The sequence below is a fragment of the Hippocampus comes genome, unplaced genomic scaffold (assembly GCF_001891065.2).
Source record: "Hippocampus comes isolate QL1 unplaced genomic scaffold, H_comes_QL1_v1.1 scaffold123, whole genome shotgun sequence".
In the NCBI taxonomy this organism is placed as follows: domain Eukaryota; kingdom Metazoa; phylum Chordata; class Actinopteri; order Syngnathiformes; family Syngnathidae; genus Hippocampus; species Hippocampus comes.
Genome location: NW_017804997.1, coordinates 696,262 through 720,191, shown reverse-complemented (window position 1 = coordinate 720,191; position 23,930 = coordinate 696,262). Strand labels below are relative to the sequence as shown.

The window sequence follows — 23,930 nt, the reverse complement described above, 5'->3', positions numbered from 1 at the left end:
TTTCCCAACGAGTGCACAGACAAGCTTCAAAACTCCAGGGAAACCTTTCAGGATGATGACAAAGATTAATCTTTGCCAAACTGCTGGAAAGTCTAAAACCAGCTGAAGGAAAGTATCTTGGCATGATCGCAAATGGACAAACTAATCTGTGAAACACAGCAGAGGTAATGTCATGGCTTCGGCTTGCTTGGCTCATTCATTTTCATTGATGAAACACATGATGGAAGCAGAAAAACAAATTCAGCCGTCGACAAAATATATTTTCTGCCAGTTTAAAGGAAGATACAACCAACCCTCCTTCGTTACGAAGCAACGAAACATATTGTCAAATCAACAAATTAGTCCATAAAAGGCAATGAGTAAAAGATTTTCGATTGACTAAATCAGACTTTAACCACAAATGCATTCCCCTGCTGAAAAGGAGTCTTAGTTTGTATTCACACCAGACAAATCCTTTGGTGTGCTTCTTTGTCCTGGACCAAAATCAGACTTAATTGTTTTCGTTTGGTGTGGTTCGTTCGTATTCAAAATGAACTTTTTTGCAACTACATTCTAGATATATTAAACTCCAGTCCTTGAGGGCTGCTATCCTGCATGTTTTAGATGTTTCCCTGTGCCAACACGACTGATTCAAATGATAAGGATCATTATCAGGTTCCTGCAGGGCTTGCTGATGAGTTGATTCGTGTGCTCCGCACGCCCACAACACGCTGGCAGCGGATTGGCTCAACAAAACATGGAGTATGTTGGTATGATCAGCATTTACTGTGGGCTAATATTTCCCCCCCATGCTGCGCTACGGTGTCTTGTTAAGCCCAAAAAGTCGCATTATCCTGTAGTGGCTGCTGATTGACACTGGTTTTAGATTCAGACCTGACGCGAACTGCACCAAGTCCGTTTGGAAGTGCACGGAGACCACCTCAAATAGTGAGTCTCGGTGCGGTTGTTTGGTCTGCACCAGGGTTCATTTATGTGTATTCACACCTCCGTAAGCTTGGGAAACAAAGCAGTCCATTTAAAGTAGACCAAACAGCGCAGGTGTGAACAAATCGTCAAAGGATACGTCGCAAAAAAAGCATGCAAAAAGCTTGGCGTTGTCAAGGGTCACAGCAGGAGTGTGCAAAGGGTGAAGTCGATGGGGAAGGGGGCCGGGGCATCCACCCGGTGAGGGGGGAGGGGGCATCCAGTCACCCTCTTTTTGTCTTTTTTTTAACAGGCAAATGGGCAACAAATGGACGACAGCTATGTTCAGACTGATTGTGAAACATCACGATGCAACGCTTGTCTCGCATGTGTTTATTCGCGAGGTGACTTCAAGCGGATAGGAGGGTCAAATCTCCACCAACAGAAAAAAAAATTGAGTTTGAACATTGCTAGTCTCGTAACGTTGGATGATAAATTCAATCTCAGTTGACAATTCAACAGTTGTCAACAATTGACTCCACTCATCAGATACTCCAACGTCCTTGCTTCCAATTCGCCAAGCCTGCTCCTTTTTTCTCTTGGTCCTGGTTGGTAAAGATGCTGGCCTTGTTGTATTCACCACTTGGTCCCACAAACCGCAATGATATTGTCCCATTTTTTTTTCTATTTCACCATTCTTCGTGTGTGTGTGTGTGCGTGTGCGTGTGTGTGTGCGTATATGTTTTTTTTACTTTATTTGAGTGCGTGTCTGCTTGTTTTGCGCATGTATGTGAGACATAGTAATTATGTTCTCGATGCCGATTGGGTGTCGTCGACGCAACGCCCCCAAATGTTCATTGCAGCTTATCATGGCGAAATGGGCGTAGGAGCATTTTTTTTTCTTTCGAATGCTTCAAACGCGCCACCAAACTGCATAGACTTCATATGGAAACGTGCCACCAGAAATGTAGCTTATGCTTTCGCTTCGACCGAAGCATAAGATGTCTGCTGTATATTCAAATTAATTCTTGAGTCTTATTCAGCCCTCCATCCGAATTGTATCCGAGTGATTCTCAGTGTGGGACGAGTACCACTGGTTGTAGGCGGGCTTCCTTTCGTGGTACCCTAACAAATTACCGTGCATAAAGTTAAAGGAACGTCTCAACGGTCAAAATGAAATTAGCTTGCATTTTCAATTGCATCAGTTTGTTTTGGTGAATTCAGTCAATAACCAACTGCTCTCAAAACGCCCCCTCCAGGTCAGCAGTGTAGCCGCGCCCTCCTCCGTGACTCCGTCTTCCCGTGTCTCGGTGGGAGTCAGGAGAGACACAAGACATTCATTCAAAAGCATTGTGCATACATCCCTAAAAATGTCAACAACAAAAAAGGCGAAAAATCAACACCAAAATTAACATCTTTACTTATGCCCACTTCAACCTCTGAAAATATCACCGCGATAAGCCTCTACATGGCTTATTTATGAGAGAATGAGGACATGAGCGGTGCAGTGTTCAGGTGCTTTTAAGTTGCATAACGATAATAGCTAACAAAACGTACTAGAACATGCTGACCCCTTGTTCTTTAAAAATACCAAATGATAAGCTGTACCTAAATATGTTGAGCGTATAATATGTACTTGCAGAAGCAACACAAAAAGAGGGAATATTTTTGGTTGTTTATCGACACACATTGATGAAAAAGAATCCGAACCACTGTTCTAGCTCATGTCTTCATTTGACTGGAGCTGAAGCCGATTCCAGATGACGTTGGAAGAGAGGCACCGCGGACTGGTCTCCAGCATTTACAGCAGTAGTATAGCCACTCACAATCAGTCACACTTATGGACAGCTTAAGAGTCTTTCGGGATTCTGGAGAAAACCTAAGCGAGGACAAGGGCAGATTCAAAATTCAAAGAACTGCAAGGCAGTCGTGCTATCCACTAGGTCAGGGGTCGGCAACCCAAAATGTTGAAAGAGCCATATCAGACAAAAAGTGTCAGTGAAGTGATCATTAATTTCCGTTTTTCTGAGGCTGTCTTTGAACGCCTCTCAAGTCAAACGAGAAGAGAGAAGGCAGGAGTCAGACACAGATGTGTCTGTGTTTGTCGAGACTGTTAAAAGCATAAATAAAGTGTATGTTTTAAAAAAACCAACACCACAGCTCTCCTTTTTGGAGCTGCAACATGTATCTATATCTATTTGAGCTATATTAGCCTACTATCAAAATCTTTTTCCATTTTCAAACATTTTTTATAAAGCTCCAGGGAGCCACTAAATGTCGCTAAAGAGCCGCATGCAGCTCTGGAGCCGCGCGTTGCCGACCCCCGCACTAGGTCTTCATGGAGCTGTTTCATTCCTTAGATGCTCGAGCTTGCTTGAGATCTTCTTGTCGAATGTTTAAATTCTGTTTTTTTCATCAATCGCTTGGATTATCTTCCAAGACGTTTCACATAAATTGTATAGTCTATGAGTTGAAAGATGAGGGCCAATTCCTCTGAGCCCCGTGAAGTACACTTTGAAGGTCAAAGTTCAATGAAAGCTCATGTAAAAATACCACACTTGAGGGTATAAATGTCACAGGAATTATTGATCAAGGTCGCTTGAATGTGTTTGTTTCTCCGAGAAAGAAGAGAGTCTCTCCTTTGGCTGAGCTCCAACATGTGGCTGGCCATCGTCTGTTTGCATCAGATATTTGGAGCCACAGGCAATGTTGTTGAGTCTGTTCATAATTATCCTGTTTAAGTGTCCCAGGATGTGTGCTCATGTTTTACTGCACATACTTATCTATCTGTGTAACACAGCTCTGAAGTGCTTTGCATTTTGTATATTTGATAATCGACCCCTCGCACATTCCTTTTTAGCTTCATTAATATACAGGGGGTGGGATGGGGGAAGGTGGGGGGGTTACTTCCAAAAACGTGCAGCTTGATGCATTTTGTCTTTGATCCTGCATTTCTCAGGTGTTGTAGCCACAAATGAAAACAGATTCTTCTTCTTGAAAATGCATTTTTCAGTTTTCCGGGCTTCTGAGTACACAATTGGTGTGAGGGCATGAAACCTACCATAAAAGGAAACCTCTTACGTTACTGCTATTCAAAGAAATAGACACCCAGCCCCCCCTCCTTAAAACTTGACTATCTGTAAACACTTTCTGCTTTTGTTTACTTAGGACCATGTTTAAAAGCATATTCCTAACTTAAGAACAAACACATATGCTTTGAATTGTTGACTAAAGCACTCATCCAACAGGCTCCATCAGTTCTGTACAGCAGTGGAAAAATAATGACCTCACGTCCTTCATGCTGAAATATCAATACCACGCAGTGGAAAGTTGTTGAGCGCAAACTCTGTATGACTTCTGCTCAATTTTGACTAATCTGCCCTGCCGTCCAGTGAAAAGGAATTCTTAGTTGGTAGGAGTACTGTATTATCATGGGAAAATGTTTGTTACTGACCAAAAAAAAAAAAAAACCAAAAAATTGGGAATAAGTAGAAGTTTTCATGGATAGTTTCCTCACCAAAAACTCAAATGGGTAAATTTGGGAATGCCCACCCGTAAATGTGCCCCCCCCCCACCCCCCCAAAATAAAAATCGAACATCCACATCCAGGACTTGAAGCTGTGTAGCCAAGAGAAATTGATCTACGAAATGAAGTGAAATGACTGTTCGGAACAAAGTGATCCAAATTCAGGCAACAAATATTACAATACAGACAATTGAATCGTGGCATAGTTTATATTTCATTCTATTTACATCATACATGTTTTTTTTAATTTATGTGTGTCCATAAGAGTCCAAATGACCCGGAGGACACAACGTCTACAATTTCCCCCCCAAAATTTGGAATGTGGACTTGTCAGACTAGAGCACACTTTTCTACTTTATATCAGTCCATCTTAGATAAACCGGAGCCCAGAGAAGGCGGCGACCTTTCTAGCTGTTATTCAAAAATGGCTTTTGCTTTGCATCTTTTAAATTGCAGTTGTGGGTGAAGCGCCAAGTGTGAAGCGCCAGTTTTTCAACTCTCCTGGCTGCAACACAACTGATTCAAATAATCAGGATCGATCTCATGCTGCTTCAGAGCTGGCATTTGAATCAGGTGTGTTGTAGCAGTGAGAGATAGAAAACAGGCAGGACAGCAGCCCTTGAGGACTGGAGCGGGACATTCATGGTTTTGACATCGATGTCGGTTTTTGATGCAGTGCCGCCGAAGGGATCGAAGGTCACTGCCGTTCAATGTTGATTTTCAGCCTTGCCTCTTCCATGCAGTGATTTCTCCAGATTCTCCGAACATTTTGATGATATTATAGACCGAATATAATGAAATCCCTAAATTCCTTGTAATACGTTGAGTGACGTTCTCTTCAAAGTGTGCAACCATTATATCACACAGTTGTTCATAAAGAGGTGAACTTCGCCCCGTCTTTGCTTGCAAATGACAGGGAATCTCCTTTTATACCCAATCATGTCACCCACCTGTTCCCAGTTAGCCTGTTCACCTGTAGGGTGTTCCAAGAGGTGTTTGATGAGCATTCATCAACTTTTTCAGTCTTTTTTGCCGCCTGTCCCCCTTTTTTTGGAATGCCAAAAAATGTTACGTAAAACAATAAGGTTTATCAGTTTGAACATTAAATATCTTGTCTGTGTAGTGTATTCAGTTAAATATACCGTATTTTCCGCACTATAAGGCGCATCTAAAAGCATTCAATTTTCTCAAAAGTCCACAGTGCGCCCTATAATCCAATGCACCTTATATATGGTGTCAAAGTCTTCCAATTGAGTTGTTTCCCTGTTCGTGTGCCGATGCCATCTAGTGGTGATTATCAGCAGGAACCAATTGTTACCTAAAAGGGTTTCGACCCGACACTAATTCACATGTGCATTCGCCAACACACACACACAAACAGACAAGTACTTTGTGAGCTCAGCGCAGCCATAATGAAACCAAGATAGTACCAAAAGAAGAGTTAACTACTGACTAAATGAAGGAAGGAGGCAAGCAAGACTTCTCAGGACATTTAGCCCCTTGTGGATGTGAGCCCACGAGGTTTGTGTGCCTTTTTGTTGAATCAATGATCCTCATAAGCTTTGTCTTTCATTTATTGTTTTGTAATGCCATTTGTATTTATATGTTTCAAGTCCGTGTTTGTAACCAGTTGTTATGGCGGTTGTGAAGGCTCTAAATAAATAAAGCTGCTGTATTATATTGTATTGTATTGTATTCCTTTAGCGTAGCACCATCTAGTGGATACATAACATAACCGCAGCCATGATTGTAGCTTCTATTCTATGTGCCTTATACTGCAGTGCGCCCTATATATATGAAATCCGTTTTAAAATAGGCCATTCATGAAAGGTGCGGCGTTCTAAAGGTAACATCAATAAATAGCATGTAAATAACCTAAAAAAGATACACATACAGATACAGAATAACAGAACACATCAGAACCTACTCGTATTGGTTTGAGTCTGAGTCCAGCACAAAACTAGTTCACCACATTTTAACGATGTTGGAAAATGAACCACAAAGAGTGAACAATATTTGTTTGGACAAATGTTTTGTGACCTTTTGTTTCGCAAAGTGGGTCAAAGCATTTGACTATCAGCTCCAATTGCAGGCCTACTTAACCATGGGGGGGGGGAGGGTATCGTACTGAAAGCATAGTTCAGTGTTGTGTGGCCCTTGGATTTATAAAGGTGAATCATTCTGTCATAGTCTGTAAGTGCACGTGATGAGTCTGTGAAAAGGAAAATATGTTAACAGCCGGCTCGTCACACTAATACCCTCTCCCTTGTAAAGTTGCAGTTGCGGAATTAATCATAGCTCTATAATAGGAGAGGAAAGAAAGAAATGTTGGGGGTGAAACTTGGGCTTTTTCTTGCTGATTCACATCTGACTATCACGTGAACAGGTTGCACAGTACCTTTGAGCGAAACTGAAGAGAATGACCAAGATATATATGAGTGGCGCTGCAGCACAAGACTATGCATCCGTCACAGCCCAGCTTAGTTTTGGTATGTCGAGCCTTATCAGGAAGACAATAAAATGCAAATGTCCCGGCTCATCCCAACCCTCCCCCCGTCTCATTTATTGTCTTGTCTTTGAGCCTCCAAATGGCCAAATATTTAAAGGGAAGTGGCCGCTTTTTACGGGATGGGTATTGTTGTTTTAACTCAGTCATGGAGATGGAGTTACCCTTGTGTAAGCTGCCTGTAGATTAAAACTCGCAGAATGGGAAGATAGCATCAGAGCAGTAAAGGGGAAATTCCAGTCTTTGCAAGTGAAACCATCTGACGAGCAAGAAAGTGCCATGATACAGACGGTATGTCAGAAAGATGGCTTTAACATGAGTGTTTGTGTCTAGATGATAAGAAGCGATGGAGCCTGTGAGAGAAAAGTGTCCCATCTGGCCACCATTTGTCTCCAAGAGGAACTTCATAAGAATCATGTCTTAATGGACCTTGGCTTTGAAGCCTCTAAGTGTGTGGACAGAATTGCAGCTGACCTTTTTGTTCTTTTTTGGGGTTTATTTGCTCAACATTTGTAACGCAGTAACTGCGGTTTATTTGTTCCAAAGTGTCCGTAAACATCCAGAAAATTTCCATGTGGAGTTTTACAGAAGATTTTTTGTTGACATTGATAGTTGGACTATTCAAAGAATCAAGAAGGGTTTCGAATTGCTGTCGTGCATGACATTACTATCAAGAGGATTACAATTTCAACATTTATTCCAAGAGAATGAGCAGCCTCAATAAAAGAGGAGAATAAACATGTGAGTGAAGAATTTACTAATTTATTACAATTTATGACTTTTCAACAGGTGGCTGTGTCTCATTGACTTAAAACCCTGGAAGTGAATTTTTTGCCGTGTGGGAAAACCTCTGTGCGTGTTGATAATTTAATTTAATAATTGGCAACATCGCCATTTTGTTCAACAGTGTTTGAAATTTAAATTTTGAAATGTTAACAAAAACAGTGGGGGAGACTTGTTTTGGATTTTAATAAGTGTTCTGATCGTAAAAAGATGATGCAATAGTAAAAAGAGTGCAAAGTTATGCAAATATCACAATTTGGCCAAAAAAATGACCTAGGCAATTATGCTATGTAGCCGACTATATAGATATTGATCCATCCATTTTCCGATCCGCTTTATCCTCACAAGGGTGCTGGGGCCTATCCCAGCTGTCTCTGGGCAGTAGGTGGGGCACACCCTGAACTGGTTGCCATCCAATCGCAGGGCACACAGAGGCGAACAACCATCCGTTCTCACACTCACACCTAGGGACAATTTAAAGTGTTCAATCAGCCTGCCTTGCATGTTTTTGGAATGCGGGAGGAAACCGGAGTACCCGGAGAAAACCCACGCAGGCCCGGGGAGAACATGAGAACTCCACACAGGAAGCTGGGATCGAACCCTACACCGAGACCGCACTGTGAGACCGACGCACTAACCACTGGACCACGGGGCCACCCAATATACAGGGTGTTCCAAAAGTCTTGGGCAGATTTGAAGTCCCCATATCCCCTTAACTATGAACAGTAGTAAGATAAAAGTTGTGCCATTTTAAAGCTAATTACATTAAGTTTTTTGCAAGGCTATTGATTTAAAAAAAAAAAAATTCAGACCCATTAATGGCGTTCACTCAAACAGAAAAGGCGTTTTGTGTGCTTGAATTTGCAAAAACTGAATCATGGACTGTTGTTCAACGTGCATTTCGCAGAAAATTCGCAAAGGATCCACCAGAGAGGAAGTCCATGGTAAGATGGCATGGTAAATTCATAACGGATGGGTGCTTATGCCCAGATAAAAGAACGGGACGCCCCTCAACTTCAGAAGGTGTGATTGAACAAGTTTGAACTGCTTTCCAGCGGAGCCCTCGTCAATCGATCAGAAGAGCCAGTTGGGATCTCCAGATCTCAAACCATGCGATTTCTTTTTGTGGGGATTTGTGAAAGGATATTTCTATGTGCCCCCTATTCCAAGAGACGTGGATGAGCTGAAGGCACGAATCACAGAAACTGTTGCAACCATTGACAATGCAATGCTGGGATGTGTTTGGCAAGAATTTGACTATCCGCTTGATGTTGTCGTGTGACCAATGGTGCTCACATTGAACATCTTTGAACATTCCATGTAAAAATTGATATTACAAGCTTTCTGAATTTACCAGATGCGTTTTTATATCCTTAATAGTTTCCGAGATATTCAATGTCAAAATGTGCCCAAGATTTTTGGAACACCCTGTATATAGAGAGAGAGAGACAGACAGAGAGAGAGAGAGTGTTCCAGATGTGTAGGGCTGCAACGTTGAAGTCTCTGTCACCAAACATCCAGAGTTCGTTATTTGGAATGGAGAGCAGGTCAGGATCAGATGAGCACAGCATCAGGTTGATGATATATGGCGGGGCTGCTTCATAGGCCGTGGTTACATAGAACGGTTTGGGCTTCGGTGTTTATTGACCCCAAACCGCTGTTTCTACACAGTGAAAACACGAGCTGGGGCTCGTAGGTTTAGCAATGTTCCGCTAAGCTGTTTTTATAGATTCCACTCATTTTGATGTGCTTGTGTGTATAGTTCTATCCTGAGCCAAAGCAGCCACAGCAAACATGAGTGCCACCGTCTTATTCATCCATTTCCGTTGACTGTCAGTTACAAATTTAACATGGCCGCTGCGAGATTTGTGATGGGATGAGGTGAGTCAGGGGCAGTTATTATAATTTGGGATTTTTCATTGTACTTTTTATTTAGGTTTGACTTTTGTTGTCGTTTATTTCCAGTCAGTTTTGATGAATTTTTATAAAGGGGTTGATAGATTTTACTCGTTTTTATCCATCCTTCCATTTTCTGATCCGCTCATCCTCACAAGGGTCGCGGGGAGCCTATCCCAGATGTCTGCAGGCAGTAGGCGGAGTACACCCTGAACAGGTAGCCAGCCAATCGCAGGGCACACGTAGACGAACAACCACCTGTGCTCACACTCACATCTTGGGACAATTTAGAGCATTCCATTAGCCTACCTTGCATCTTTTAGAATGTGGGAGGAAACCGGAATACCCGGAAAAAACCCACACAGGCACGGGAGAACATACAAACTCCACACAGGGAGGCCAGAACAGGAATTGAACCCTGCACCTCTGTACTGTGAGGCCGACATGCTAACCAGATGACAACGGGGCCTCCTACTAGTTTTTATCCTAAAATGCTTCGATTTTGTTTAGTTTTTATTAGCTTTAGTGTTGTTTTTAATCGATATGGAGTATTTGTTGAGTGCAAGATAAACAAAAAAAAAGGTCACAAAATATTGTGCAATACAGTAAAATGAACAATTTGATCACGACTGTTCGACCTTGCTTTTTCCAGACGGCCATAAAAATATAAATGCATTTAAAATGAACGCTGAAAGTTCATGCATGATATTAATTGACAAAGACGAAAGCTAACTACAATTTTGCTGTAATTATTGTCAACATAAAATGTAGACTGCTATACAAATGATTTTTTTAAACATTTGCAAGCAAGGCCTGAAAACCCTCCCCGTGTCGCTCCCGTTGTTTGTCAAACGTTGCCTCGGCATCGCGCGACTAAATAGCCGTAAATTGGACCGTTCATTACAATACTAAACTGAACAGAAAGATTTTGAAGGCCTGGTTTAAAGTGTACCCATGGTATGTGGCCTCAAGGCAGTTAAGATTCTTTTCACCTTGAGGTCATCAGATACACTGGCCCTTAAGTTTTATGGTGGGGGTCATAATTGCACACAGACACAGAGATGTCTTTCACACAGGAGGTGGACTTGGAAAGTAGAAGTGATTTCTTGAAACACAAAGAACCCATACAAGTACAAAATACCATCTTTTTCCATTGCAATCTTGAATTTGTTGGACTAATCATTTTGTATTTCCTCAAAATTATCATGTTAGGCCCTTTTCCTGATAGTTCGCTCATTATAATGGAATAAAGGAGTTCTCCACAAAATTAGCCTGGCATTTTGTGGATGTTGGCGGTGTTGTTTCCTCACACTTTTCATCTGCTGGCCTTCAGTCCGAATTACATGACCTGGCCCCACGATCATTCAAATACGTCACCACTCTTTTTCAATCAATAAGTGAATATTTACCTTCAGTCGTAATATTTCTTCATCACTTTGGGCACTATTGTATGAAGACCTTCACTAAAACACTTTAATTCCTAACTGATAGTAGTACAGACAGTTGAGACAAAAACTAAAATGATGGCAAAAAGAAATAAATAAATCCAAATAAAAATAAAAAATAAATTGCAAAATGATTTTATAATAATGTTGCTGGTGCTCGCCTTTTTAAAATGGGAATACAATGGAGCCCTAGTCAGCGTTATGGTGATGCCTCTGTCTCACTAATTTCCAAATGTCAGTGACTGCTTACTGTTAAAAAAAAAAAAAAAAAAAGCCATGACTGAAGTAATTTACATGTGCTGCAAGACAAAGAGCTTCAATTTTAGAATTAAAAAAACCCCACTGAAACCCAGCGTCGTTCCCAAAAAGCACAGCTGGAATTGTACAAATACTTTGGTAATACGTTTGACTCTCTGTGAAAGTTTGTCTTGAACACGAGTGCGTAACATATCGTGAAGCTAAATCAAAGGGAAATGTATTGCAGCTTAACTCCTTTTCCATCTGTCATAATATTATAAGATTTTATGTCTCATATTCATCAGTTTTTATAGGGGTTTTTTTCTCCCATCAAAGCCTTTTAAGCTATTTTTTCCCTGGATTAAGTGGAAATAAACGACAACAAAAGTTCAATGAACTGGCAGTGCAAGCCCACCCCCCACCCCAAAAAAACCTTTAAAAAAGCCGCATAAATAATCAACCAAAAAGCACATGTCCTCCCCACAGAATTTTCCTTGATGCGCTCTAGCTGGCATTACTGCTCCTCTTATGAGGACAGATACTCCAAGTCTTTTCAGCCTAAAATAATTGATTCAATGAACACGGTTTTATCTTGGTTCCATTTGAACAAATTTTCTTTTCAATCTGTTTTCATCATGTTACGTGCATTAAGACCGGCAACAGGTGCCGTTCGCTGCTTTTAAAGAGTCACAAATTTCTTACAGGCGAAAAGAAGTGCAAAAAATAAGAGTAGGTAGGTTAGCGTTCAAATGGTTTATTTGAATGTCTCTATATGACTGGTCTTGGGGTGGGGTGGCAAGTGGTCCAAAGGTGCGGGGGATCAAATAGGCAGGCAGGTCATGAGGGTTCATCAGAACGGCAAGTCTTTGTGTCATTGTGTACGAATGAGAGAGTCACATTGCGTTGTCGATACAACTGCGGAGCCATGTTCTGGGATAAACGGCCACTTCAGTTTTGATGATATTTATTCTAAAATGAAAGCTCCACTTTTGTGTACGTCTAAGATTGATTTCCAGAGACTGTGCAAGATTTCCATTTCACTATTACATTTTGCTCTGTAATTTGTTGAAAAAAAAAAAAAACAATTCATTGTGATACAGAAAGGAAATGACAGACTGCATAGCACAAAACAAAAAGGGAATTTAAAAAACAATGTGAACATAGGACAATCTCCTATCCCGCTGCGGGGCGAACGTTTGCGAGTGTTTGTGTAGGTAGCAAATGCACATTCACGTCAAGGATCGTAGGGCTTGGTTCAAGGTCGCAAATGTTTGCCAAACATTCGCCAGACGTTCATCAACAGTTTTAATGGCTTCCGTCTGACAAACATCTGGAGAACGGTTGGCGAACGTTTGTGACCTTGAATGACCCCTGGCGTGAACATTCGTCACCTTTGTAAACCTTCGCCCTTCAGTGGGACAGGGGAAAATTGTACATGCCACTCTGTTACTAGTGCATTCTTCCTTCACCATATCGTCCTGAGTTTTCGGCCACAAATTGAAATGTATAGAAATATGCTTGACATATCAAGGGTGGCACTCTGGGTAGTGGTTAGCATGTCCGCCTCACAGTGTACAGGTCGTGGGTTCGATTCCGGGCCCCGGCCTTCCTGTGTGGAGGGCATATCAAGGGTGGCACTCTGGGTAGTGGTTAGCATATCCGCCTCACAGTGCACAGGTCGTGGATTCGATTCCGGGCCCCGGCCTTCCTGTGTGGAGGTTGCATATTCTAAAGCCCACATTTTAAATTTTCTTTGCATGTTATATCTGTCACACACTGAACAACCAGAAATAAGACTGCTCGGTTTTGTTAGTGTGAATGGGAGCAATTTTTTTCCCTCGTGACTGTTGTTAATTAAACCGATTCTATAGTATGCAATACAGGTGTATCATACACAAAGGAGGAATAATTGACTGGTGGATGCAATCACCAATTTTTAAATAAAAGCATTTGTCCCTTGTTCAGTGGCACCCAAAAGCTTGTTGGAGCTCCTAAGACCAGCCTTTAAAGGGGTTACTGAGAGGCACTGCATAAACCCCATGATAGAAAACTTGAGACTCTAAGCTCAGTGAAAGACAAAGAGAGGGTCAATTTGGTCTCAACTGGAGAACTCAAAAGGACCTTCTTTACCGGAATTTGATGAAGACATGGGAGATAATGTCAGCTTTTGTTGACAATAATACAGCTGTTATGTGTACAGGTTGATCACACCAATCGCTTGAGGGCCAACAAATCAAAAGCTATTATCATTAAAATGCAGTTAAAGCAGTTGGTCAAATGAAGTTAATACAAATTATGATTTTCATCAAAATAGTTTTTTTAGAGCAGCGATTCTAATGCCTAACCGAAACTAGATTTTAAATTTATACAACGAAAAAATCATTTTTGTCTTTGTCAGTTAAATATATATATTAGCTTACGGGGTTCTTTAAAATGCATTTCGGTATTGCTGTACATCTGTATAGAAGAAGGAAGGTCAAACAGTCATTTGAGGATTGCACCTTGCTTTAGTTTATCACACAATACTTAGGGCAGGCGCTTTTCCATTCGCCCCCAAACAGCCCCACAGCTATGCCCGGCACCACACCACACTCCTTTGCTTTTCCATTACAACGGGCGCGCGACAGGGTGGGGGTGGGATTCAAAATATGAATTCCCGTTGCATGATGTGTCAACATCGCAAAGTGTAGCCCACGAAATGCACAGAAGCTCCCACATGTAATCAAAAAAAAAATTTCAGAGTTGAAGACAGCCACCCGCTGTCAACACAAATACAGTGTATACATAAGCACACATATTTTGTGTTTCACAACAATATTGAACCATATTTACAATTTCATATGTACCACGGATGAAATCGTGCGATAGTGATACAGATTTCGTGAGCAGGATGCAAATCTCACTGCTGGCGCTCAATCGTTCAGAATGGAGAATTCACTCTCATTCATTTGTCAGCATCTCTCTGAGTCAACCGCTCGTCGTCCTCACATAGTGGCGCCTGAAGACTGTAGGTCTCCATCCCTAAGACCGGGGCCTTGATCGGTCGGGGCGTAGGAACAGTGAGCTTCTGCTCGGCTGTTGGAGACCTCCCATTCAAGTGAATGAGAAGCATACATTTTACCATTAATTATCGGAAATGCATCCATTAGCATATAGAAATTGTAAATATGGTTCAGCGTTGTTGTCAAACACTATTACTGTATTTTTAATGTATATACTATTTTTTGTGACTTTAGCGGCGTTCTTTGTTGCATCGCTGTTGCCCATTCCGATGACAGTCATACCATGGCCCAGTTCGGTCCCAGATGGCTGGCGCTTTAGAATCAGCTCGAAGATGGTTCAGAAAATCGGATGTAATGAATCGCTCTGCCCCAAAAAGTCTAATGAAGAAGTGAACATCGGGTGCCAAGTGAGGCCGTTTTGGTGTGGAGCAAGGCTCATGTAAAAGCGCCTTTAGTGGCCTTTAAACCTAACAAATCCTCTCGATATCAAAAAAAAAAAAAAAAAAACTAATACTAAGACTAATAAAAACTGAAACTGAAAATGAAGCACTTTCCCCAACTGAATTAATAAACACCAAAACTAAATAAAATCTCAAACTATATTTCTGTATATGTATGTAAATATATTTATACAGTGATTCCTCGCTATTTCGCGGTTCATTTATCGCGGCTTCAGAGCATTGCGGATTTTTTCAAACATATTCTAAAAAAAAAAATAAAAAAATATTTAGGTTTTTTTTTTTTTTTTAAATAATATACATGGAGTACAGTACTGTATATGTTGCTCTATGTGACTTGCTGTTGTTTTGCAGTTTTTTGTCCGACTACATTAGAAAGGTCGACAAACCTGGTAAGTCAGTTAAAATCACATATATATGTGTGTATATATATATATGTGTGTGTGTGTGTGTGTGTGTGTGTGTGTATACATAAATATCCTACTTTTTTTTTCTAGTGAATGATAAACAAAACACAAGGTAAAATTGAGACCACTCTTCTATAGATTTGCCATATTCGGTGTTAATTAGGTAACATTAAATCTGTGCAGTTTTAGATCACGCAAACCTGTCAAAAGAAGTAATGTCAGTCTTTTTTTTTCATAGTAACAGAAACAACTGCTTAGAATGATGGGACTGGCGCGCCTGAGCATTGTTTGTGAAATTTATACTTATGTTATTTGACCAGATCCTCAACAATCTTCATCTTAATTCTGAGTCTATGCTGTGTATTCTCGTATGCAAAGAAATGAATAGTTATGTCCTGAAGACAAAGAGAAAAAAAGCAGAGGGGAATAGTCTTTTCTATCATCAATTCAATTCCTGGTTTAAAAAAAAACAAACAAAAAAAAAAAGAGTTAACACACTGTAGCTGGGTTAAGAATGTCCGGCAGAAACAAATCTTTTGAGGTTTTCGTGGCAGCAGGAGATATATACACACACACACCAACTGTTTAAACTAGAGAAGGAAAGTGTTGAAGTGTGCCAGAAGGCCCTCCGTAAAAACCCCAATAGATGGACTCGTGTCTTGGCCTCTTAGTTCTCAAAGGGCCCTTTCATGGCAGAGGCAGCAGGTTGTTGGAATGCAACAGCCGAGCTCATATGTAGCCGTGGAAAAAAGATCCGAGAGGTCTAATCACTGTTTTCCAAAACTTTGGACACAAGTAATCAATCACAGTTGTTGACTGTTTTGACACATGCAATCAGGTTCAGAGAAACTGACGTCTATCCAAAACAATCAGATCCTGTGAGTGTCATTGGAAACGGTGCGGCTGAGCTGGAGGACATCTTGAAGACACTTTAACTCAAGCGTTTGTATCGCAGAGACCGCTGTGTTTATTTTATCTTGAATGTATATTGTACGAACATTATTGTTGTTGTTAGTAAGCATGATGAATCAGTGAGGTCAACATATTTAGTTTGCATTAATTGGTGTGAATATGAAATGCAATTTGCTAGCTTACTGCTACTTGTAGCAAGTTAACGTAAATAGTAATTTCTTACACGTACACTATTTTGATTGAGGCTGAATTTAGGAAAAAAATTCAACAATCAACACCTTCCATCCATCCATCCATCCATCCATTATTGCAGCATTTACAACCGTTTGGCTTTGAACACACAATATCGGACAACATATATATTTTTTTCTTTGTAACTGGACACATTCAAGGCAAGGTGAAACTGGATGTAATGCGAAAAACTTTCTGGTACACTTTCACAATCTAATGGATGCCAAAGCAAAAATGTATTACCGTAATTATTACAATTAAAGATCTAGGGGAAAAGAATATAAACATGTTTGAAAAAAAATACACAAATATTTGAAAAAGTTAAATACTAGGCAAATAATTGAAAATATTTGAAGTATATTACACCAAAAATACAATTTAGTGGAAATTGCAGAAGTATTAGAAAAAAATATATATCTATATGCTAAACAAATACTAAATCAGACAAAAATATACAATATTATGAACAGCAAAAATATTGACAGGAATACAAAAGTATTACAGAAAATCATAGCTGAAAATACAACAGAAAAGAATACAAAAATAGGGCATAACAGAAACAATATAAATATTACATATTACAAACAACAATTACTCACTGTCCACATCAGCTTTTCTCAGAAATATATTCACTGTACTTACTCGGGATGTGACGATATCCAAACATCACAATGCGATATTATCACGATATTTGGGGAGGTTGGCGATTTAAAAAAAAAAAAAAGCTCACAACATTGGAGGAAAAAAAAGCTTCTAATATTGATTTTTCTTTTTTTTTTTTTTTTTTTTTTTTTTTTTAAACACACAATTGTGTTTTTGTACATAACAGTGGTGACAAAGAAATAGACTTGCCCAGGCATTTTATTGTCATGTATTCCTATTAGTGCAACATATCCTGGTCAAATATGTCATTTACAATACTGTGTTGGGCTGAAGCGGGCGAAAAGTCACGATGATACAGTATCATGAACATTTTAATATCACAGTATCGCCGTTATTGTTAGATCCCTAGTATTGACACTGTGTCTTCACACTTCACTGTCACAAAAAAATCAACAATTAATCACTTTGTCAACAACATTTAGATCGACTGGCGTTCATCAAAAATACTTTGAACATCCAGAAATACTTATTCTGTGTCTTAACACTCCACTGTAACTTTAAGATAAAGTGTATGCCAGCAGAACATAGAAAGAATAATTCATGACATTATCAATATGAGTTCAGCTGGCACAAATTGACGAGTCATCCGAGTTGAACAGATTTCTGCAATCTGAGCATTGTCGCCATTTTGTGAGCACCAAAAAGTTGCTCGACAATGGCTCAGATGCTATAATTAGTGGGATTCCTGCACTTGTTTCTATTTAACGTACTGGTCCCATCATGAAGTAATTAAAAAAAAAAGGCTTGTCTTCATGCGGGTGGTTTGGGATTTAATGCCTCATTTGGAGGCTGTTTGCAACATATTACACAGATTAGGTTTAGCGTGTGCAAGTCAAGTAGTAATATTGTGTCTGAAATAAAGCTTTCTTCTTGAAAGTTGTAGGCTTATTTGTCACGTTATTATTTGCCCTGTTTCCCTTTTGTGAGAAGCTCTCCAAATACTTTTGCTATTCACTCATTTTTGCAAGCTTGTGGTGTGACTTTTTCCTTGCATCACGTGACAGAGATGAACGTTTTGACAGAGGCACAGGCGGATTTATGTAACAAAACTTCTTTCAAACTCAATCAATCGGACAGCCCCCACCGACCAGCTGAGCGCAAGTGTTTCAGCCTGCGGGTTTGCCTGTGGCTTCGCCTCTGCTGCCAAGGAGAGCGTGGGGAAGAGACCGAGACGTCTCAGCTGACCCAGCCGTCCTTCCATGGAGCCTGTGGTGGGCAGTTTGGCAAGCACTGACTTTCTTGAGCCCTGTCTCATTAAAAAAAAAAAAAAAATGTTCATTCAGTGTGTCTGTGAACTGGTACCAGTCCATGGCCTGGTGGTTGAGAATCCGTATGCTAAACCTGTCTGTCACTGGAAACATACCACCCTCCATCCATCCATTTTCTATTTCTTATTTTGTTGAGGGTCCCAGGTGAGCTGGAGCCCATCTCAGATGACTTTGGGCAAGAGGCAGGTTACTCTATGGATTAATCACCAGCAGTGGGTGTATCGATTCCGTGGTGTTGATCAAGTCGCTGATAGTGTAGTGGTACACTCGCCTCACTTGTGTGCGGGCAACATGGGATCGGTTCCCACTCCTTGACGGTGGGAATGTGGGTGTGTATGGTTGTTCGCCTTGCAAAGAATGAACGTCTCCATTTGCATCAACCATTCAGAGTATATTATCTCAGTATCGTGACTTACAGAGGTTGGGTTTACATTTCACAGTGATTTTTTTATTATCTTGATGGGCTTTGCTTTCATTTTATTGTTCATGTTTCTGACATCATGATGCAGACGACTCCTTGAGTAGCACTCAGAAATATACCTTATGAGAGAAAATTCATAATCACATTCTTACCGATGAAATGTGCATGTAGACCTTCTCCCATACTTATTGGTACAACCGTATGCCACACACTGTGGCATTTCGCCGTAGAGACAAAAATAATGTGAAAACACTGTGGTGAAATCTATGTATTCGAGTGAGGAACGCTGAGCTAGTGGCAACGCAAGATGGCTGCCAGTAGATTCACTTTTCGTTACGGCTAATCCGGGTTATTATATACTGTATGTCCGCAGCTTGGGACTGTTTCCCATGCTAACATGGCCGCCACGTGTGTCCATGATTTGCCTTTGATGAGAACATTGCCCCTGCCAACATGGCCGCCCTGTCTGTTAGCCTCCTCAAGTTGTACAGTTTATCTGTGACAACAGCGGCACAACCCGCAAATATGTGTACCAGATCCTTTCTGTTAATCGCGCCTTTTGAGTGGACTGGACACAGCCGTATTTTCTGTCAGTTAAATCCAAGATCTGTTCAATCCAGGTCAGTTAAAATAAAGGTTCAAATTCTATTATGTCATTGCTGTGTCTATGAGTATAGCCACTATGTTCACGATCTCTATATTCACAAAAATGACCAAAGTCACATGTTAACAACAAAACAATCAGTCAAAGCGCTATCATAGAATGGATTTTTTTTTTTTCTTTTTAAATCACCAGCTCACACTAGTGTGTGTCTCTGACTATTTGTGCAGGTGACCCCCGGCTCTCAATGGATGCAGAGGTTATGGCTGAAGCTCAGAGTGGAGCTGCACCGACGCTTGAAGGTAAAATGTGCATTCTACTCTTTTTGCCTTTCATTCATACCATCTGAGGACAATGGTCAAATTACTCCAGCATAGCAACGATCTTTGTGAGTTCATCTGACCCAAGTGGCGCAAGTTGCAGTTCGGTCAAAGATTAGCTGTCATCTCTCTGCCAGGCCTAATTGTGAGCTGACCTCCTTTAGCATTACAAGGAGAGACGACTTGATAATTGTAATCAATAAGTAACATATCACGCAAGATGAACTGGGTAGCTGAGGTCAGATGTTGATGTTTGTTGTCACCTTTCTCCCAGTCAAAATTATAAATCCAGTCGGATTTAAGCACTCCACAAGTCCACTATTTTGGCTGTTAGCAACCAACACCTTAAACCACAGGTGTCAAACTCAAGGCCCGGGGGCCATATCCAGCCCGCCATGTCATTTTATGTGGCCCGCGAAAGCAAATCATGTGTGTGAACTTCCATGAGCCTTGCTCACATCTGGACCGGAATGTGTACTTGTTGTGTGTAATAAATAACGTTGAGATTTTGCAATAATATATTTTTTTTCTTTACCCTGTTTACACTCACTTGGTCAATAATTGAACAAACAACAAACAAAGAGTTGACTGATTTCAAAACTAGTAATCCATCAATTTTTTTGTTGTGTACAAGTAATAATAGATGTGATGATTAAACATTTATTCGGTTTCACTGTCGTAACGGCCCTCTGAGGGAAGACGTAATTCCAATGTGGCCCTCGACAAAAATTAGTTTGACACCCCTGCCTTAAACGCTCACCCAGCAAGAGCCTGAAAAATCCTGCACACTATCAACATTTTGTCACACTCCACTTAAAAAAAAAAAAAAAAAACATTGAGCTCTGTCATAGACTACTCATGCTAACCTAGTTTTTGTTCCAACGCAAGCCTTTATGTGTTTGTTTGGGAATTTGGTTCATCTCTGCACGAGGCTGGGCCTTCCGGGCTACCAGGAGCATTTCCTTTTACTATTTGAAAAGTAGACTAAACGTTACATCTGCTGGAACCATGGCTACGTGTGGGCTCAGGTAGTGTAACACGATTTGGGAGAATTTGGTTGAGGTGCAGGGAGACTGAAATGTGTCATTGAAGTGTGCTTGCAGTTCCTGACAAACGTACTGTGCGCACCTCGGCCTGCCACAGGATTAAAGTAAACCGGTGTTTTCTTCTGCCAAGGACTATCAGATTAGTCTTTCGTACACAGGATTTAAATGGAATGAAAGGAGATGCTCCAAATGGCGGCAAAACAACACTGCCATATTCACACCGACATCAAAGCAAAACATTCGTGTTCAAATACATTACGCTGGACCATCCTAAACGAGTCTGCGAAAATACCAATACACAGTCTAGCCTGCCACTGCATAGATTTACATACGCCTGTTATGCACAGTGCACAAATAAAAAGCCAATTCTGTGCATTCCAACTTGATTAGTAAAAGAAGCTATTGGATTAAGCTAGCAAGAGCCAATGGCGACCTCACAATGAACAACTAAGAGGAAACACAAACACCAGAATTAAAGGGGGAGTCAAGGCAAAAATGTTCTTGACACTAAATGAATAAATTGTAAATGAATATTGCATGTTGTAGAAGCATTGCAGATAAACGCTACCAAAGGAGTGTTCGTCCAAGCAGTTGAGGAAGCTTGCCAAAGCTCCCAAAGCTGCTTTTCATTACTTCTGTCTCTTGAGAATAAGAATAATCAAGCAAGCACTTAAGCCTTGATACTTGAGACTCAACAAAAGCCCTTGGCAAGTCACAAAACAGTGAGTAGGACAGATGATGCTTTACACTCCAAGTAATTTTTTGACTAGTAAGTTTGGGTTCTTCTACTCATTCTACTCATTCATCCATCTGCTGACTGTATTTTCACTACAATGTTTCCAAGTGTTCGGGATTGGGAGCAACAGGGGCCAGTGCTCCTCCTGCGAATGGGCGAACTGCTGTGCGCAGCTCAACATTCAAATTGGAAATGGTCGTATTTTGTACTTTGGTTCAAAGGATGGCAAAGTCTATTTCACGATGCAAGTTTTTAATTGACAGCCCAAGGCAACAATGACCTTCCAGTCTGCTCACACACAGACACATCCGATAGCCGGTCAGACCTCAAAAAAATGGTGTGAGTTAACTTTATGAAATATGATAGAAAGGTTGTATTTATCATTCTTTGTCAAATAAACATTTAGGTCAATGTTTTCATGCCCAGGACAAGTCAAATGCAAACCGCAGTCTTAACTATGCACATTGGTGGAGTTTTCTTTCTTTTGGTATTTGTGTAGCCTTTACTCAGGTAGAAGTGGGCGCAAGGGGGTACTTGTGCTGTTGTGCACCCACATTGCTGGATGGAGGCAGGCAACTGCCAAACAATTGAAGCAGTTCCCCTGATTCCCATTAAAATCACACACACACACACACACACACACACCAGTGCCGCCTGGTCAGGGGGATTCTATTCATATATTTTTAAGATGAAAATGACAATAATTTGTTCATTGAACTGATTTCTACAATAATTCAGAGGACGTGTCCCACGGTGCTGTCATATTGATGAATGAAATACAATCACATTCACTACACATTTCCACAGAGAGTCGAATCTGTCTGCCTATGCCTCAATCAAATCCACCAAATTTTAATGTCACCAAACGAGCCACCGTTTAGACCTGCTTTTTCCAAGTCTGAAATCGAGTCTTACTTTTTTGCCACCAAAATGTGAGATATGCCTGATGTGTGGTAACCGCGTCAGCCAGCACCACGTAGCACGTCTACCAAAATCAGAGGCAAGCTACACTACAATTGTCCTGGTAGGAAGATGAAGATGAATGAATTTTAATGCTGAGCTCAGTCTACTTTCGGTTGCCAAATTGCCAAATGCACCATGGGCACCTGTTTTTGAAAATAGGGCCCTTGATGTTAATGTTAATGTCATATATATATATATATATATATATATATATATATATATTGATATCTTGTATCGGGCTGGTATCAGCTCAATATGTGATATCGGGCTGGTATCAGCTTGATACCGATACCTGGTATCGGTTCGGGTATTCTAAATTTTATATATATATATATATATATATATATATAAAAGGGTACACACACATGCACTCATGAAGCAAGCAACCCCCCCCCCCAACATCCCAAACTCGTATTTGTCCAGGTCTCACTCTGAAAAACCTACCTCTCATGATCTTTATCTTTCTTACTTTCCTGCTCTGTGCTCACTTTCTAAAAAAAAAACAATGTGGTGCAATCTCTCGGCGCTCTCAACTTGGCTCTCTTCATCACTCTCAACACCATCGTCTGTCTGTCTCTCTTTCTGCCTCGTTGTTGTGGTGCAGAAATAGGACATCATATCCTATTTTCTTCTTCATTTTGCACTAAAGACAAAAAATTATGGGGAGGAATACGCAGCATTTCATCAACTAACATCTTTTATAATTGGCTACTTTGGTGGGCTTGTTTGGTTTTGTGCTGTGGTAACGTTAACAAAACTAGAAACGTTTTGAATGTGCCCCTCGGACATAACTCCATGCCGCCTCAGTAGAATTGGTCGAGAACACCCGACCGCCTTTCTGAGCAAAAAAAAAAAAAAAAAAGCCATTTGAATTGCTTTTGGATTGTGTAAATCATCGGCGATTATATGACGACTTTGCACCCCCTTGTGGAGCCATTTGCAGTTAATGCTGCAGAGTCAATGTTAGGCCTGACATTGAGTCAGAACCTAATATTTTAAACGAATTTATGTACATGTAAACTAATGATGCTTACATTTTAACCCAGATATTATCACCATAATTTCTATTTCCAAAACACGACGAGAATGAACAGTCCCTTAACGGAAAACTAACCGCACTCACTGTGCAGACAAAACACATCATAAATCAAGTCGGTAAAATATACCGGGACTCAAAAATACCACTACAAAACAAAAGCTGTATCTGTGTGTATGTATATGATAGCGGCTAGACAACAAGCTACAATTTTCGTCAAATTTATCAATAAAACGCCACTATATAAGATACTACTGTACTTAAATAGGTAACGAAACACAGACAATTTGAATTATATATGTCGTGTGTACAAAATCACAAATTTAACTTGCCAAGAGAAGAATGTTTCCCTGTGGCGGACTCCCACTGCGGAGATATAAATTGATTGGGTGGATGAAGTCTGTCCATGTGATGACATCATGGCGTTCGAAGCAAAACAGCCAACCTACTAAGACAAATCATCGTAGGCAGGCGCATCAGTTAATTTTACAGGTCTGTCATTCGTCATCCATTCGCGTCCTCAGTACCCATTCGTCATCGACAGTCTGTAATTTTTTTTCTGGTGTTTTC

The 23,930-nt window shown here is 40.6% G+C and overlaps 1 protein-coding gene across 2 annotated transcripts in view; it reads left to right on the top strand.

Moving 5' to 3' along the window:
• ror2 (receptor tyrosine kinase-like orphan receptor 2) overlaps nucleotides 1–23,930 on the top strand; it is a 59,473-nt gene that overhangs the window by 24,924 nt on the left and 10,619 nt on the right. Inside the window, exons 1-2 of one of the 2 annotated variants that reach the window (XM_019894640.1) lie at nucleotides 17,605–18,180; nucleotides 19,490–19,561. In XM_019894640.1, the coding sequence (XP_019750199.1) occupies nucleotides 17,976–18,180; nucleotides 19,490–19,561 (277 nt within the window). In that variant the 5' untranslated portion in view covers nucleotides 17,605–17,975. Of the gene's footprint in view, nucleotides 1–17,604; nucleotides 18,181–19,489; nucleotides 19,562–23,930 lie in introns of those variants that run through there. The other variant, XM_019894642.1, reaches the window with a different exon arrangement.